This window comes from Aplysia californica, unplaced genomic scaffold (genome assembly GCF_000002075.1).
Source record: "Aplysia californica isolate F4 #8 unplaced genomic scaffold, AplCal3.0 scaffold00766, whole genome shotgun sequence".
Classification (NCBI taxonomy): domain Eukaryota; kingdom Metazoa; phylum Mollusca; class Gastropoda; order Aplysiida; family Aplysiidae; genus Aplysia; species Aplysia californica.
In genome coordinates this window covers 221,171-240,873 of record NW_004798036.1, presented here as the reverse complement: position 1 = coordinate 240,873, position 19,703 = coordinate 221,171, and the positions used below count along the sequence as shown (strand labels likewise).

The 19,703-nt window shown below is 39.2% G+C and overlaps 1 protein-coding gene across 1 annotated transcript in view; it reads left to right on the top strand.

Moving 5' to 3' along the window:
* Nucleotides 1-19,703, top strand: part of LOC101864023 — a gene marked incomplete at its 5' end in the record, with an annotated part of 88,706 nt that overhangs the window by 20,168 nt on the left and 48,835 nt on the right. Inside the window, 5 exon segments of the mRNA XM_013088570.2 lie at nt 524-600; nt 3,239-3,379; nt 6,926-7,057; nt 12,699-12,911; nt 15,228-15,309. Of these exon segments, the coding sequence (XP_012944024.1) occupies nt 524-600; nt 3,239-3,379; nt 6,926-7,057; nt 12,699-12,911; nt 15,228-15,309 (645 nt within the window).

Below are 19,703 nucleotides of genomic sequence, written 5' to 3'. Positions count from 1 at the left end.
TCTCTCTCTCTCTCTCTCTCTCTTTTTAATCTCCCTCGCGTGAATAAAATCAGGGCTTGCTGATTCTCCATCACGGCTCTAGTGCCACATTTCAACCATGTATCAGGGGGTAAAAGAAGTTCGTTTATTATTATATCAATATATATTTCAGGAATGCATGAAATAGAACATACGTTTTAAACACTATTTGTCATATGTCACTTATAAAGAAAACTTCCCCCCAGCCTTGCAAAGATGAAGACAGGAAGTCCCAAAACTTCAGAAGCTAAGTCGTGATAAGTTGGAAAATTCAAGTCTTCAAAATTATACCCAACATTGCATGGTAAATCCAGGGAAGGGGAACCGAAAGGTATTTTGACCCCAGGAGAATTCCTTTTGAGAAGGACGGGCATGCAAAGGAAAGAAATAGTAGTAACAGAGAACTGTGGTCGGGTCTGGCTTCTACTTTAATTGATTGTGTGCCACATTGGTTTAGTAATCAGATATATAAATTTCATGTTGTCTTTTTTGTTTGTACTCTCAGGTAGCTTTAGACCACCACCATATATTCTCGAAAGCGAAAAGGATATAGGATTTGGTGGTCAAGGAAAAGTTTTTAAGGTAAGTAAGGAAAGGTGTCATGACACATGGCATGGATGCTTTCCAACGTCATCTTTTGTGTAATAAGTCACGAAACTTACAGTTATGTCTTTATGGGGGATACCGCTGACCCAAACCTAGTTGATTCAATTTGAGCTTTTCTTGCTTTGAGGTCAGGGTTACAACATCTCTGCTTTAGATCCCACCACTTATGATCCCGGTTCGCTTAAGATCCAGCTGTTTAAAGAAAACAACGCTTTTACTACACAAAAGTCATGTCTAAGATCCCTTTGAAGGGACTAAATTTGAATAAAATTCTGCATTTCAGATCACAATTTATTGAACAACTCATGTGTGCTCAGCTGATCAATCAAGGAGCAAAAATTTCTGATCATTGCACTGACAGTTGCATCACAGATTATCCACTCTCGTGAATGTGATCACATTTTTATTGTAAATCTCAATTAATGAGTACAGTGTTTGCCCCACATAAGATCACACTGAGGTGCTGTGTTTGTTTTCCCCAAGTACTGTACACTTGCATTGGAGGCCTTCCTCTGAATGTACATAGCCCTCTGGGTGGATAGCGCCTACAAGGCTGCATCGGATGGGATCATGTCGAACTTTGAACTCTTCTGTGCTTTTGTTTCCCTGACATTGCACTTTTCTTTCAGCTCTGCACCTAGATTTTCTAGACAGACTGGCACCCATATTCAGGGGACTGTCCGATCGCCTTTGGGAAATATGATCATCTAATGATGTAGTGAGCCTGCCTTTTGTCCTTCAAATTTTAATTGATGTGGTCTCTACACATTGATGTGTTGCGACGTAAGCAGGAAACAGGGTCAGTGATGGAAAGCTATATAGTTTAGATGGTTAAAAGGGGAGGAGCAATGGATCAACCTAGACCTTGAGACGTAGGATTGGATAAGCAGGCTTGCCAACCTTCCCGAATTTTTCGGGAAATTCCCCAATTTCCATCGTCTTTCCCGAAACGGTGTGGGTGTTTTTTTTAGTAACTTTAGTAGCCTATCACAGAAGTGTGTCTCCGTGGCACTCTAGCGCAATCAAAATTCCAGAATTCAGTATCTCAAAAGTTGGCCAGCCTGGATAAGTGAAGTTTGAGTAAAGAGTAAAACACCAATGCAATAATGGTGATATAGTGCAAGGATGAAGCAAGACAAATAGACAGAAATATCAGATGAAAAGAAAGGAAGTAGGACCTTCCAGTGGCACCCTCCAACCACCCGTATCAAGTAAAGAAGAGTCCATTATCATTGGTCATCGAGGTTAAGAAGTCTTTGCTCGTCATAAGCTATTAGCCCACACTGACAAAAAAACCTGCTCAGTCATTTGGTTAATCAGTTCAGCACTCTGAAAACACCTCATAATACCCAGGAGTCATGACGGACGCAATGGAACTTGCCCGCCATGATGTCGCAATTCTGCGTGCGGAAAGTTTTATCATGAACTTGCCTTCCCCCCTTTAGTGATCAAATAATTTAAAGTAATGACAGTAGTGGGGTATCAAAACTGGTGAATGCTCATTCAATAGCTCTGAGCATTGTGTGTGTGTGTATTTTACTTTATTTCACGCACAGTGTTTTACTTACTCCTGCTTACCACGTAGAGGTAGGAATAGCGCTTCAAGCAGGATACATGTGTATTATTATTCTCTGTTGGATATCAATGATTGAGATGGAATGAAACTCAGTTAGGGTGGAGATAAAGCACATCTTTTAAGTGAAACAGTTTAAAACTCGGTGAGTTGTCCAACAGGTAACAGGTCAACCCACAAGTCATGGTACTTATTATTTTTAATAAGAGATCCGGTTTAAAACAATCCATGGGATAAAAGTATATTAAACAGGGTATGTTCGACTATAATCGACATAAGTGCACACATATGTGTGAGTGCCTAAAGATTAAAGAAAGGTACCAAAAGTCGGATTTTGACCATTTTGAATGAAGGGTTGTACCTTATAGGAAATTCAATGCTCAACACAGGGGTTTTTGAATTTTTTAGATATCTGAAGTAGTTTTTGAGATATAGTACATTTTGTGAGGTAGGGTATAAAAATATAATTTTGAGAAAATTAGCTTTTAAGGTTAACAAACGTAAGAACACATACAAACTTTTAAAAAAAGATTTTTTTAATGTATTTATTTATAGAAAATTCATTTCCAATTTGGCATTCAGTTTACATCATATCATGAATGGAATTCAATGGTAAAACATAGCAGGGGAGAGAAAACGTTCTTCAAGAATAGATTTTAACACCCAAAAATCAATTTTCTTCGTTTGTTTTTATTATACCCTGCCCTTAAAATAATTCAAAATATAACATTCAAAAGGGGGGGTGGGTGCTCAGTTTATGCTTGGTCTAGAATCACGAGGGTGTTCAGATTTGGTTTCAAGTGACGCCTAGGCTTACGTCACCTAGTGCTTGGATGCAGATGCAGTATTAACAAACATTTGATTTCACTGTTTTACTACCTCGTTTAGCTATACTGATACTGACAGGGAGGGGCAGCTGCTTACCCTTTCTGTTTAATTGTTTTTGTATCTAATGATATTCTTGTATAATTCTGTAGAAACATTTAGGTCATTGCTTAGAGGTGTACTAGTTCAGCTGTTCATATTCACCTCTTTTGTCAGGTACGGGAAAGGAAGATGATCAACTCAGAATTTGATGAAACTGAAGTTGAGACACAAGGGTGTGAGTCACATCTGTTACCAGCATTGAAGCAAGAGAAAGGGGAAGGAAGGCGTGTGAAGGAAGTACCTCCTTTGGATAAAGTGAGTAAGCTTTGATTCTAAAAAAGCTGTTGCCAAAAGGTGGAGGCCTCATCAGGGTCATGGAGGCAAAAAACAAATGTTGATTTGTTTGTTTGAATCTTTGTCCATGCTTACGCAATTCGTCCGTGCATATAGTCATCAATGCCGGTACAAGTAGTCCAACGGTTTCTGAGATATGAGGGTTTCTGTTGTTGAAAGATTAATTGATCTGTACATAACAGTGATGACAAAAGTTAGAGGACAAAAATAAGAATTGCATAGTACTATTTCATGCCAGAACCAGCTGCATTTATATTAAATATTAACAAACACTCAAGCAGGAAAAGTGAATAAAGTGGTGTTTTGTATTTAAAAACAACAAGATATTATGTCGTCATAGTTATGTACAAGACAGGCAGCATCAAATACATCAGTTTTACTTATTTTGTGAAATAAGATGTTGTTTTTCTATTTTCAACTGAAGATGGATCCAGATACAATTGATATGAGGTCTAGAAAACATATTTTGCAGAAATCAGAACATTTGGAAACAAATTTTGCGTAAAGTTTGTCTGGTACATAACAATGATGACCCACAAAATAATTTAGCATTGTGGCATTTGTCTCTGAAGCATCTCATGGGTAAAAAAGTTGGGAATTCCGCATGTGACGAGATTGATAGGGGACATGGGAAAATCTAAGCAAGTGTTGGGCTGTCTCTTCCAGTTGTAAAGTTGAGTTGTTTCATGAAAACTATGGATGAGCACATCATCTGTGTCGTAAGCAATCCACTTAAATCCGTTTGCATACTTATTTTACCAGAGACAAAAAAATTAGTTTTTGCTGTTTTGTTCTTATCAGGTTTCGTGAAAAACAAGAAATATCATTTTTTAAAAATGGAAACACATTTTGGTTAAAAAAGTGATTTTTGTTATTATCAGCCACTAGCTCGAAAAAGTCCAGGGCGACTTTTGGCACCTTACTCTAGGCACACACTCATATTAAGAAGAGACTAAACATACAGATGCAAACACAAAAACACAACCCCCATACCATTTGTATCTCCATCTATTTCCCTCTACCTACTCATCTTGGCCTAGTAGTTTAGGTACTAATACTGACAATGTCACTGCCATAGTATGAGACTTTGTGCAAACTTTTGGAACCTTCGGTGACACTGTAATTGTAAAGATGACACCACTGGGGAGTGGGACAGAGAGTGCCCACCTTGTGACTCAAAAGAGCAGAGGAATGTTGGAATAACATGATCTAAACAGTTAACTGCTAACCAGTTGTTGTAACCATCTCCAGTTGGGGCTATGGCAACACAGATATGTGTTACTTGTGACAGTGACAACATGAGTCTTGTAGGTCATGACATGATGACATTCCGTGACTTAAGATAGATACTCTTGGAGTGGCCGCGGCTGCTGTGTAATCTCGTGCTTCTGGCGCATACTTCTGCTCGTGTGAAATTTATCTACCATTTTTATGAGCAAATTTGCCAGCTTACTGGATTTCAAATGAAAAAAAAAAAATTTAAGCATATGAAGTTAATGAAGACACAAAGAATGTACAAGTCAGTCAACTTTGAAGTTATCCGTACAGATAATTGTCAACCAGCATGTCATACTGTACTTTAGTACTTAAGTAGAGTCTGAGTATGGGAGCACGTTTTCCTACTAGGAAATACGTACTCTCTGTTTTCATGTACTGCTCCTCATGAACTTGCTGATGCTGAAAAACTATGATCTACTTTTTAAGACCGGATTTGAGAATAATGATGAGTACAAGCAGATAGGTCAGATATAGTTGTTTCCCTTGCCATAGTTACCTATTTAGCAATGATTTATTGAATTTAGAAAAATATGTGTTAAGGGTTTACAAGGGTTTTTTTCTTTATGCCCACCATCTTGACCAGCCTTTGTGGATTGAGTCTGGATTTTGATTTTGAAAATCTGACTGCTATGTAATATGTAAACAAAGACAAACTTAAATTTTTTACAAAACGTAAGTTCAATCAGCGAAAATTTTGTGTATCCTGAATATCTCTGAAGGAAAGTGTGGCGTAAAGGTTGGATTTATATGAGTCAGTTTAATGTTCATTTCAGTATACCCTGAATAACCCTTAATTGATGAAAAGAAAAACCCCACTGGTATTTGGACAATATGGCTCAAATGCAATATGTGGCGTCTGCCAAGATTTTCTCTGCATGGGAGTATTGTTAGATGAGTTTTGTATACTTGTTGTTTTAAATGTTTTTTGTCTGTGCATGATATTTTGTGTGTGGTTGGGTTTAAGGAGGGAGGTTGTGAAAAAAAATATTGCTCTGTATAGGTACCAGAAACTAAATTTTCAAACTAGCTGTATGCCAAATTTATCTGTTCCATTTGGAAGGCCTATATCCACTGAGCATTTTGGTACCATTCTTTAACCTCTCCGTCAATTTTTAAGAAAATTGTAGTTGTTTAAAATTTGATCAAATTTGTTAAAGTCAGTCACTGGCTGCAACCCCATGTTTGACAGACAATAAAAAAGTAACAAGTGCACTAAACATCTCCACATTAACAGAGTACAATCACTATAACAACTATATGGGGCATAATTTTTTTCAAGACTGTGAGATCTTTACAAATCAGTACTTTATCACCTCAAACACGATATCTGTCGTTATTTCGACAAAAACACCGAGCGTTGACCCGGCCGGCGTCGCACTGGCCCCCGCGGCGAGCGAGTCGGCTCTATACTGTAGTGTACCCCGCGTGCGGGGTCACATGCTTTCTGAGTCTCGCGGAAGGATTGATGTAAAATAATTCCAATTTAATTACTTTATTCTAATAGGAAATGAACTGATCTTTTAATTAATTATTTTTATAAGCCGGTATTTTACATATTTTGTGTAAAAAGTGATCTTTAAACATTTTGACGGTATTTTTAAAAGCTTTCTATAAAGACGCCAAAGGCTAAACTTACATCACGGGAAAGCCCGTTTAAAGCTCTACAGTTCTTTGTCAATGAAAAGACGGTAATTAAACATCCCTCGTTCCGTGAAGCATTTGAATGCACGCGTGTCAATTTTTCAACCGGCCGACCTCGCATTCGTCTGCGATTCTCCAGCTCCTAATAATCGGATATATAAACAACTTACACCATTGTAACGAGGAAAAGCTGAACTTTTACAAGGTGTACGGCATTTGGTGTTTTATAGCGAAAGAGCAAAGAAACAGCGATCGGAATTAACCCGATTTTACCGATACCACGCGGTCCGAAGGCCGCGAGTGCCCGCGAGGCCGTGTTTACGCTACCTACTCTGTATCTTTTTCTGAAAATTTAGTGTAATGTAGGTCCTCGAGGACTTTGAGTCCGAAGGTTTAATAATTTTGCTGTTGTATTTGCAAATGTTTTAATTTCATTGTTTTAATTTTAGAATGCAGCTGCTTTGCCTTTCAGGTTAATTATTTTTATGTATGATGGGGTCTGAATAATTCTCGAGAAAAGGCTTGATCATTGCTCCATTGCATGGAGGAGTATTTGTTCAAATGAAAATATTTCCTTTTTTTTTCCAGGTGATGAACAACAATGTTGACCTAAAAAGTTCCATGGGCTTTAAGCTCAAAACACGTGAGGATAGGTCATCAATACAGCAAGAAACAGATGAAGGAGGGCAGAGGGAGGACACATTTATCTCTGTGGGTGAAGTGAGTAAGCTTTGATTCGAAATATGTATATATATATATATGTATTTGGGTATCAGTGGAGTGACCAATCAGTCATTTCAGTATGATGATTGTCGGCCGGATGATACAATGGCACTTGCCAAATATTTTGAATTAAAAAAAATTTCTGTTTCTTAACCTCTTCCTGCGGCGCCTGTAGAATTTACAGGCCTGAACCGTTTAGCGCTGTGCCTATGGCCTGTAGAATTTACAGGACTGTGACAGAAATTGTTTGCGGGTGGTTGGTGGGTGCTCTGGTGTGGTTTGCTGCTTCTTTTTTCCTATCAAACATCTATCGTCCTTATCTCCCCTTCTTCTTTTTTATGTTTGTTACTCTCTTGTAACACCTCTAATCTTCTGGCGCTCATATGACCTTATGCAGTTGTGAGCGCCGTAAAACCTCTACTAAAACTAAAAGAGGTTGTTTTGGTACCAATTAGAAGGGAAGTTACTGCTAAAATCTTGTAATCATTATTGATGTACCTTCCCTTTATGTTCACCTCCATTTCTCCCCATTTGAAAGCGTCAGATTCAGATTTTAACTCGAAGAGAAGATTTGATGTATATCTAACGCATCTACCACACAAAAATGATTTACTGGCAGTAAACACAGAAGGGCTTACATGTCACGAACCTCAGGTTTGCCTATGACGTTGACGGACTGGCTGGAAATGAAGAACTCGTCATACTGGTGAAACGACTGGATGACACATCAACCAGATACGGCATGGAAATTAGTGCCGAGAAAACAAAGATATTGAGAAATAGTGACGAACCCATCAAAATCAGAATTACGGTCAGTGGTCAACAGCTCGAAACAGTCGACCAGTTCAAGTACCTTGGTGCTATCATCAGCCTAGAAGGATCCAAGCCAGAAGTCCATGCAAGAATTGCACAAACAATAGGGGCGTTTACAAATTCAAGACCAATATGGAAAGATAGAAACGTCTCCTGTCTATTCCAAACTCACACCACTCTGTGACCTCGTTATCTCCGTCCTCCTGTACGCTTGTGAATCATGGACCTTGATGGCAGAGCTTCAGAGGAAGGTCCAAGCAGCCGAAATGAGGTGCTTCAGACGACTCTTTGGCATTTTCATACACTTACCATGTCACAAATGAGGAAGTGCACAGTAGAGTGAAACAACATATGAGTCATAGTGAAGACTTGCTGTCTACTGTGAAACAAAGAAAACTGAAATGGTATGGCCATGAAGGAAGATCGTTTGGCCTATCCAAGACCAATCATCAGGAAACTGTGCAGGGGAAGAGAAAGAGATGAAGGCAAAGAAAGAGGTGGACCGACAACATTGCGGAGTGGACAGGGAAATCCTTCGCCCAAACTCAGGCGCTTGCAAAAAAACCGTGGAAAATGGAGGCACCTGATGATGCGCCCCTATGATCCTCATGGATTATGGGATTAGTGAACAGTGAATCTGTGGTAATAGTTGCTTGTGCTTAAGAACTATTTTGTCGAATTCCAAAATTTAAATATTGAAAAAAGCAAGAAAACGCAAAGTGCCTTACTCGCAGGCCGTCAAATTACAGGTGCCCCAAGATCACAAGCTATGCTCTGCTGGGCAGCATAATATGAGCTTTATGAGCACCCGCATGACCGCACGGTCCAGTGCTTAAAGTCTGCGTCTAGGAGACATTTATGACGTTGTCTCTTAAATGTGCCGAAAATATGCACACACTTGGGCCAGCTGATGTAGGCAAAGGGGTAATGATTTATTGCACTGTTAAGAGGATGAATTTGTGATGGGCTTTTACATGACTCATTAACGGGAATACTGTCTCATAGTTACATTATTACACGGTTCATTCTCATAGAACTAGAATTTCTTCAAAAGTCTTGGGTTTTTAATTTTCGCCTTCGTGATTGACTTTGATACTCTGCCGGGAGGTGGGTTTAAACAAACCAAAATAATCTAAAATTTGGGGAAAAAAATAAAAGGATTTCCTGCCACACTTTTGGGGGAGGGATAATAATTTGACTGGCTTTCTTGAACAGCTTAAAAACGCGTCCTTTTCCTTTATCTTACACACTAGCACAACAGTTCCATTACTTATTGTATTGCTACACTCTGTCCAAACTATGTGTAAAATGGAACACCTCAGCAGAGGCAAAATATTAGAAGCTCTCACCTTGCAGTCGCAAAAACAGAAAGAACAGCCTGAGAATAACAGTGAGTGAAGTACTTGATTTCAGTTTGTCAAACGTCAAATAGGATCGACGCAAAGAAACAACAAATCATTGAGGTCTACTTCACACTCCGACAGAGCAGCAGAGTCCAAAATATTCTTGAATGAGCAATTTCTACAATGTCTCCCAAAAGTTCCCAGTCATTATTGCAGACAGAGTTCCTTGAAGTTGTATTTGGAACCAATGTATAGAAGTTTGACGGACGTATATAGACTTTACGTAATAAAATGTAGAAAGTAAAACCAAGCTACTGTGGGGCTCAACCTATTCAGGAAAGAATTTAACCAAAATAATTTTGCATTGTTCCAGCCAAAAAGTCCAATCTGACTTTTGCTTCGGGTATCGAACAGGCAACGTAACGGAAGGTGCGTGGGTAGTTCACAAAGAAACCAAAGATGCAGCGAGGCTAGAGAAAGAAATAGAAAAAAAGATAACCCTGGAGACGTAAACAAAGGAACCATCAGACAGAGGGGGCTGTGTCTGCATGGATCTTCAATGTGTCTTGTTGTGTCTCATGCTCAAGGCCCCCGCTCTGTACTATAGAACAAAGCTTGCTGTGCGTAACTTTACTGTCTACAATATGGTAACCCGGGATGTGAAATGTTATGTCTAGAATGAGGGGGAAGGCGGATTAACTTCTGATGAATTTTCAACTTGCATCATAGACTTAACTACATACGATCCCTTGCCAAAACCTATGGCAGAATGATACTGTACAGTGATGGATGCCTTTACCAAAATAAAACCCCCACACTTGCCGGTGTCATCTCAGCTCTAGTTCGTGAGTTCAAGATCACAATAGAACAGAAATATCTCACAAAGAGTCACACTCAAATGGAGTTCGATAGTGTTCATAGCGTCATTGAGTGATCCCTCGAAAACGCTCTTATACACGTACCTTCGGACTATGCTAATGTCTTCAGACTGGCGTGCCAAAGTCTTCAGCCATAGGAAGGCAAATGCCTAGACTATACTTCCTTCAGAAAATATTCATCAGTACAAGAATACTTGACCGTTGGACCAGGAAGAAAGGCCGGGGACACAAAGGTGGGTGACATACGAGCTCTCCGCTATTCCTCACAAGGGTATATTCAGTACAAGCTCGTTTTCTGTGACGACTGGCAAGACATGCCCAAACCCTGCAACCACATGCCATCACGCACCACTGCCCCTGCACTACACTTACAAAGAAGACTTATCACAAGTACAAGATACCAACATTTACAAGGGCTTAAATCGGTAGGCCCATGTTTTTTATGATACGTTAGAGCATCAATTTGTGAAAGTATTTTGAAATATATTTGACTGTGTGCACGAGTGTGTGTGTGTGTGTGTGTGTGTGTGTGTGTGTGTGTGTGTGTGTGTGTGTGTGTGTGTGTGTGATGAATAAATGTGACAAGAACACGTCGTCATGTGGATACTTTTTATGTGTAAGAATGTACTAAAAATTGCCAAGAGTAGTTTGACGATGTCTGTAATAAACTGATAAAACGGTTTCTATTTGACCCTTTTCTCTTTGTCTGACAGTGTAATATTCTATTTGATGTTTTATCCCTTACAGGTCTACAAACCATTATTAATATCTAAGAAAGCTGTGAAAAGCTGCAGGGGGATTTGTCCTCTAGAAAACCACGCTGCACGCTTTTGACGTAATAGACCGCAGTGTGTGATAGCTTAGTTCTATGTATCGGAGTAAAAAAGGGATAGAACAATGTACCTAGCCAATTATCTCATTATAAGCACCATTTCACAAAATGATTTGTCTCAACCAATCAGATACGCCTCTCCCATCTTTCATTATGTATGTAATTTTTTAGAGAATGAAACAGTTTTTTTCTCTCTCCTGAAAAATTTATCTTTTAGGGTTTATGACTTTTTATCATATGGCCGACAATATATGTGAATGAAAATATTTTTATTACTGCAAGAAAAGAAAATGGGTGCCAAGGTTTAGTGTTCAATGAACAGTGTAGAACTCTAAAGTGGAATTTTTGAGTCTTGCAGTAAGGGATCCCTCGGACAGAGACATTGTCATGATGCTCTCAATCCTGAATATTTTTTTCAATACACGTTCGCAGGATCGTCTGAAGTTCTATAAGTTATACAGAGGTATTGTTACTTATATGGATTCCCTGTCCCAAAAAATTTTTGACAAGGATGGAAACAACCTTCCATAATGTAATAGCTGTATATGTGTAAGTATATTTCTGCTTTCAGGGTGTGGAGGCTAACCAAGACAGAAGTTTTGTCTGAGAACAGGCTAGTTTATCTGAGTGAGCAAAAACTGAAATGATAAATTTGAGAAATTGATGTGATAGTTTTAGTTTCTGTAAACAAGTTTTTCTTTCCTGGTGGAATGTTCGAGATCCTCGGTATTTCAGTAATTTAGTATGCATGTAATATATGCATATATGATGAGCATGTTAATAATATTAGCAATCACAATCATGGCTTTGCAGTAAGACATATATACTGACGTTGATGACGATTGAGTTGTTTAGAATAGAGAAGAAGGTCTAGGAGCTGAGAGCAATGATTCCGACATTGAATATGATGAATGTAAGGGGATGACCAAGGTGATGGTGCTGGTGCTAACCTATTCTTATGCATCAAGACAAAGTGCGGGATTAGCTAAGTAAGCAGACACATGAGGAGGTTGATAATGTTAGTGACAGGTAGGTTTGGACCTATGTAGATGGGTTGGAGATAGAAAGATGACAAACAGGTGAAAGTTTTAAAAATACATTGATCGTATTCTACTCCTTAATCTTTTGTCTCGCGTATACCTTAAATTCCTAATCAGCAGGAAGTTGCGGGGATTCTGACATGGGACACTCAAAACCCAAGTCGAGAGGAAAAAATTGACACATAATATTGTAACCCCTCGGCTCAGGGGGAGTAGCTTAAAACTCCCAAATTTAACTGTCATTGTCTGCATTCTCACGGTTTCATCTAAAGATAGTATAATTTCCTTGAGGACGTCTTGAAATAACTCCATAACCTTTTTAGAAATCAGTTTTTATGCAGGCCCTACCAGGTACACCTAGATGGATATGCTTTTGATTGAGAACTTATATGATACAGTCTGGGGATGCTGAGAAAGAGATAGAGGAGGAGGATGATGAGAGTAGAGAGGCCGAATGAGGAGCAGTGAAGAGAGAGGGAGCTAGAATGGGGTAGGGAGACTGCTCAAGTCAAGTGTTTTGTCTGAGAACAGGATAGTTTATCTGTGTAAGCAAAGACAACAATGACAAATTTGAGAAACTGATTTGATAGTTTTAGTTTCAGAATGCAGCTGCTTTCCCATTTAGGTTAACTGTTTTTGTGTCTGATAAGATCTGTGAATAAATATGTAAGAAACTTGACCTATGCTTGGAGGAGTATTTGTTCAACTGCACAAATTTACCTCTTTTTCCAGCAGCGGAAGGAGATACAGAACAACCAAGATTCTTTCGCTTTAAAGCGAATAGAAGTTTTGGAGTCCGGTGAGAATTATAAAGAATTGCGTTACCATCTGCATTGGAAAATAAAAGACAGCAACAGTCCTTTGTATGGTAGCCTTCCATCATCATCCGTGAAGAAGAATTATGAAGAGTCACTTAAGAAAGAAGCATCCAATTTGGTGGATAATGTGAGTAAGCTTCAATTCTACATATATGTATATTTGGGTGTTAATGGAGTGATAAAACTAGATATTACAATATAATCAGTATACTGTGTACTAGACACGGCGTCACTTTTCGCCCGATTCCGTTACTTTTAGTTCGCGTGACTGAGCAGCCCGCCGGAGCTCCCCGGCTCGGGGTCACCGGGTTAATGAGCCCTGAAGCGACTTTGCCGGTGTCGGTCAGGAAGTTCGCATTTTTGACTATGTTTAAAACGATGTAACTTCTTCCCCATTCCACATAGCAAACCATTACGCGGATGTACTAAAAGCTCCATGTCTTGAGATTTATTCTGTGTTAGAATGGTTAGTTTCTGTGCCTTAGTTTTTGTTCTAGACAAGTGTTTGTAGAGTACCCAATTTGTCCTATTTTAGTTACAAACTTATGAATAAATGATTGGTAATTTAAAAAAGGCTCGAGAGATCTCTCCAAAATCTGTGTTAAACTGACTACGAATATCATGTCTTTTACCATGAGAAATGTTAAATCTGCACGAGTAGTAATAGTCAAGTTATAAGAGAAGAAAGATGCACATCTGCATTTTTTAACTAAAGACGATCAGCGTTAGCTCTTATTTTACTATTAAACAAGAGAAAGTTACTCTGCGTTTGTTCATGAATCATGCTATGTCTGTGGCAGCCTGCATACAACTAAAAAGATATAATATAAGCGATTTAAAAAACCACAAAACCGTGTAGATACATGGGTAGAGATAAACTTCTTGTATGGAATTTAAAAAATGACAGCTAAAACATTCATTCTTAGTTTTTGTGTAGGAAATATGCACGGACACAATTATGAATGTTAAGAAATCAGTCACATTGTCAGTTATTGCAAATGGTCATAGAAACGAAAAAAAAAGCTGGAAAAGTCTGGTGCTGATTCAGTGTCCCTGGAAAGCTAGAAATTATTCTTATAACCCAATTACGAGAAGTCATCCCTATTATTCAGTCAACTTACAAAACCTAGACTTAGCGTTTTAAGAAAAGTAAGGAATTTCTGGAGTGTAACAGATACTGTTTATGTATTAGACCTACGTTGAAGATGTATTCTAGCACTAAAATCGATTTGTACTTTTCATAGAGAAACTTCATGGTAACTTTTATAAACTTTCGAGAAAATATGCGAATATTCACGATTATATTAGACACATAAAGTTGTATTTGGAGGAATTACTTCATAGCGAATTGTGTGCCTGATGGATAAAATTGTAAAATTACAGCCTTCTATTATATGCGCAGATACCATTTTTTCTGAGTATCTGCACCAATGTTATGTCGTTCATGTTCCAAAAGTTTAACAGATTTTGACGATGCCTTTGTTTGATATTGATTTTTTTCATTCACGCTAGTCCCCAAAAAATTACAATGTAGCATTGCAGACTCCAGCGCATCTAACGAAATAACCAGACAAGTTACAACGTCCGTTCTTTTTTTAGTCTCAAGAGCAGAAATGCGTGCTTTGGGTGCACTAAATGAGAATTACCATAAATACAAGGATACACCTTAAATTGTACTTTGAAAAGTACAAAAAATTAGGTCGGCCCAGACAGATCGACGACAGGGAGCTGACCCCCATGACCCCGACGTGATAAGGCGCCCAGCGGGGAACCCCCCGCGGCAACTAAAATTCAACTGCCGGTGCGCCGTGTAGAATATGTATAAGAGATATCATATACATGTATGAGAATGTCTTTCTTTCAAAAAAATTAACGTGGTACTTGGAAAGTGGGTGCTAGAGTTTGATGTTTAAGGGACACTCTAGAATTCTGAAGTTGAATTCATGTGTTTTGAAATAATGGATCCCTCAAACAGATGGTGTCGTGAGGATATCTTTCCTGAATAATAATGCCTGTGTCCCGAGTTATTAGTGTGGCATGTACAGGTTTTCCTCTCCTTTTAACTTCAAGATTGTAAGGTAAGATTGGCGGGAGGGCTGAGTTGAACATCTGTCTCAGACAGTAGTGAGCCAATGAGGAATTGCCCAAATAATCCAAGTTCAAGAATGTCCCATTAGGGGGTTTGAACCAGGATCATCAGCATTGATGACCAGCGTTCCGACTGAACCTGCTCAGTAAACTTTTAAAGAGATGGTATCCATTACGCAGCAACACCATGTTGTGGATATATTAAAATGGTAGGGGGGGGGGGGTTGTGAAGATACTACAAAGCCCTTACAATTGATGAGTGGATTTTTCTTGTTGTACATGATTAATTGGGATTGCTGCTGTTTGTTTTGCTCTGCAGTGTATTCTAATACTAGGTCTGTATCTTGTTTCTTAGGCTTTGATTGAAGTCAAGATGCTGGAAACCCTCAAGGGTCATAGAAATATTGTCAACGTCTATGACCACTACTTTCAATCAGGTTTGTATGAAAGGTGTTGTGCAGATAGCTTAAATTTTTGGGTCTTTTTTTTCAGTCTGTATGTGTCTGTTTGTGCATTCATGAATGCGGTCAGGCTTTATGTGCTGTTTTCAGTTTCTATGACAGGTAACTCTGCCGTCGTAAGGGAAAACGACGAATGGTCCTGCGCAGGTAGCGAGGCAAATTTTTCAGGAGAGGCAAAAACAGTTTTCATGTTATAACTCTTCTATTTTTCACTCTTTCAAGCTGTAATTCACCAGATATCTGATTGAGGTGTTCATAAAGCAGTTTCTAAAGTTTGAATGGTTTAGGTTATAAAGTAGCAAAGTTATTCGACATTCGTCGTTCTCCCTTACACTGCGCACCCGCAGGTGAACCTTGCGATGTAAGCGAAAACGACGAATGGTACGGTTCGTCGTTCTCCTTTACACTCGTGAACGTTTATGGGCGTAGGCGACGGTCAGTTGTGACGCATTGACATACAAACTAGCTATTATACGTATAAAGTTAGGTGTTTGTTATATCCCAACTATAACTCGGTAAACGTCCTTCTTTTCCCTTCCTCGCTTGGTTAAATACTACACAGTCAGTGGACAAATCAGATGTGCACACATTTTCAACAGCTTGATTTAAAACTGTCTCATTCGGAACCAAAGTTTGGTATCCATGATATCTCTCTATTGTATTCTCTTCAGAAGTGAGTTTTACTTTTATTTTCGCCAACTGCAAAATTTTCCGTGCACGACCAAAGGAATCAACAATGTTACAATGTCAATAATACGATCAGATCTTTGCAAAGTCAAACTTTCACGTAAGAAATGTAACAATCTGACAAGACTGTTTCACAAACGTTTTCAGGAGAGGTAAAGCGACGCTTTGTATTGAATAAAGGATTCAGTTGATGGGATCGGAAAACATACCACAAAGTAGAGATCGACAAGGACAGTTTGAATCTGAAAGACATTATTATGCTCTATCGCAACGTCCATCAAGTCATAAATAATCGTAAAGCAAGACTAAGTGTCGACACAATACGTCCACTTTTTAAGTTTGACTAAGAAATTTACTTTCATAATGCAGTGTCATTAATTGCTTGGTAATTCTGTAACGATGTCGACCAGTGACACGTGCTAGACAAATTGCGGCACAATAACCATCGTTGGGATTTGGGATGTCAAATGACTGGACAGCAAACTAACCTGACGTTAGTCTGTGAACATCTGGCGGACACTAATATGCAGTGCTAATAAATTTCTCCCTGAATACTTTTTTGATCCTCCCATCCCCACCCCTTTCCCTCTGTTCCCATCCGTTTTCCCTTCTCTCCCGCCTACTCTTGTCAATTCACACCATCAGCATAGGCCTAATACGGGAAGACAGACAGAAAGACACACCAAGTGATACATTCTTATAACCCTGGTCGATTCTACTGTGGGGGAGGGGGTTGTGGTGTATTTGTTTGCAAAAAACCTAGTATGTTTGTACTGACGCAACAGTGGCCAATTGTCATTCGTCGCCCATGCCGAATTTGCCCAACGGCAGAGACCAGGGGACAACGCCAAACGAGCAGTGATCCTTGAACGATCGACCATTCGCCGTTCTCCCTTACACTGAGCTCTGGCTCGGAGCTTGCCAGTGTACGGGAAAACGACGAACACTCAATTACGCAACTACGGATTAGGATACGAAAAAACTTTTTACACCATTAGATGCAGCATTAAATACTCTATGAAATATATCTATGAAATATATAAAAATACCAAAATCGAAAAATGTTGACCATTCGTCGTTTTCCCTTACGACGGCAGAATTAGCCCCCCCACTAGGGCAGTGCTACTGACTGAAGTTGTCTTTAGGCCATTCCCAAAGGGGGAATATTGAAATGTTCTTATGCACAGTAGAATTGCAAATGGGCTGATTTATCAATGCTATGCTCTCATACTGTGCCGGAACAACATAGGGGGAACTGCTGCTTTTTCTTTCCTCATCCTTACTATCGTCATTTTACCTCTACTTTTTTATGTTTGTCACTCTCTTGGGAACATCTCTTTCCGGGGTGCCTTGATAGTTGAAGCAGACTTTGTGCTGTTGAGGCTAGAGAGGTGAGCAGAGTAATCCTGATTCCCCGTTTGGACTTCTCTGTTGACATCCACCCCTTAGCGCTCATGTAACCTTATGCAGTTGTGAGCACCGTAAAAACTGAACTAAAACTTGACTATATATATGTGACCCCGATCAGAATCAGTCATATGAAGGAAATTTCTAAATTGAGTTAACATAATTTCCAAAAACTATCACCATTTCACTACAGTTTGGGGAAAAAAATGAAGTAAATAAGACAATATTTGACGAAAATATGGTTTCCATAGCCAGGGGGTCTTGGAATTGAGATAGAGATTTGAAATTTGGCAGTTCCAGGGCTGCCTAAATCTACTGATTTTTGGGCCTGTTCTACCGACATACCGATAAGGTGTCAAAACTACCGGATTTTCGATGGGTGCTGAGAGAATAAAAAGAAAAAAAACATTCTGCAGTGCCTCCATTCTTCGTTTTTACGGAAATCCGTACATTCCGAAAGTTCTGTACTTGCCGCATCATCATATCAACTTTATGCGTTGAGAGAGAGAGAGAGATCAGCACTTGCCTCCGTAACTTATCAGATATTTACGGCAACTCTCGGCAATAAGTTGTATTAGAAACTGCCAGATTGCGCATTTCGTACACTCGACCATTGTCTATCTGTGCCGTTCAGTCGGCAATAGTTTTTCACGTGCATATTGGCTGAAATCTGTCTACTCATGATAGATAGTCTTCCTCCTTCTTTTCATTCATTCTTTCTTTCTGTCTATCTTCAGTTTTTTGCTGCGACTGGAAAATCTGTGCATTTAATTTATTTATCCGGAAAACAGAATTGTGAATTTAGAAGGAAAATCAGTGTCGAAGCAAAATATTCTAAAATCTGTCTTGGTCTAGAGATTTGGTCAGTACCTAATAAGGATTCTACGCAGGGGGACTGCGGGAATTTATTGCCCGGGACCTGAGAAAATGCACAAAGTCCTCGAAACCAAATCTGAGTTAATATTTTACTGGTCGCGTTTGTGATATTACTTTCGGCTTTCCCCAGTCCGAGAGTACGTTTCGTGCAAATGAGCGGCTGTGGCGGCAATCGGAAGTGTAGGTGTAATACTGAGACTCCATTGGGAAAATCAAAATCTACTTTCGCTTTCTTTACATCTCAGAATTGTCCAATGATAGTTCGTTGACGTTAGATTTACAGTTAATAAAAAATTTGTAACCTGTAGTTTGTGCATAAAAAACACAGTGCAGCCATAAACATTAAATCGACATTCTCACTGATGTCACTATAATGACAAAAAATAGGAAGAAAAAGAAAACACACGTCCTCCAATTTCTAGATTGTCGGGCCCGTCATCGTGACCGCAATGTCAATGAACCTGTGAGAGTTCGTGAATATGGCATGAGCAAGGGACCGGCCTTTGGTTGTTGGGGAAAGCCTAATCAAAGTTCATTCATGGAAGGAGTGTTGCAGGGCGTCGGAATTGAGGGGAGGTATTTGATGCAATAAAGTCTACGGCAGCAGGAAAAGGCCGCTGTGCAAGAAACTGATGCTAAAATAAAAACGATAAATGGAAGTGGTTTTGACATTCGACAATCGAGTGCGTAAATGAGGGAACATTAGAGCACAGGCTTGATGATTGTATCTTCAAGGTTGGTGTTCCCGGATTTGTTGGATTTGTCAGTGATGACAAATTGAATAGTGGCAATGAGGAAATGCCATTTTCAACCCTCGGAAAGCTCTATGTTGGATGCCTATGCATCATGATGACTTGTTGCTTATTAAATACTGGTACTGTGATTTAGAATTTTGAAAAAAATCAATACTTAGTCCATGATGCAGTGATTCACTGATTGCTAGGTTTTCAGCATCACTACATCCCACACTCTCACAGTCCTTCCAGCTCCGGCTCTATCGGTACACGCTCTCTTTTATTTTCACTTTTTGCTCTGCCGGGAGCCTAACTATAAAGGTTTTATAAATAAGTTTTGTCTTGCATACTTTTTAAAATCCGTGACTGCTGAAACCAAACATGGTTTTGGCAGTTGATGTTCTTTTTGCCTCTCCTCAGGCCCAGATCAGGATTCATTTTGTATTTTTAGGGTAAAACTAGTTAAAATTAATTGTCTGTCATACCAAAGTCACGAAGGACTTATCGATGTCCTATGCTAGTGTCGGGAAAATTATGTCTTAATTTAGTTTCTATTTGTGTGGGCTAGGGGTTTTGAAGTCAGTTTGGCAATCACCCTGCGCTCAATTCCAGATTCAATACTGAATGATAGGTGCCTTGAACGATAGTCCATAAAATGATAAAAAA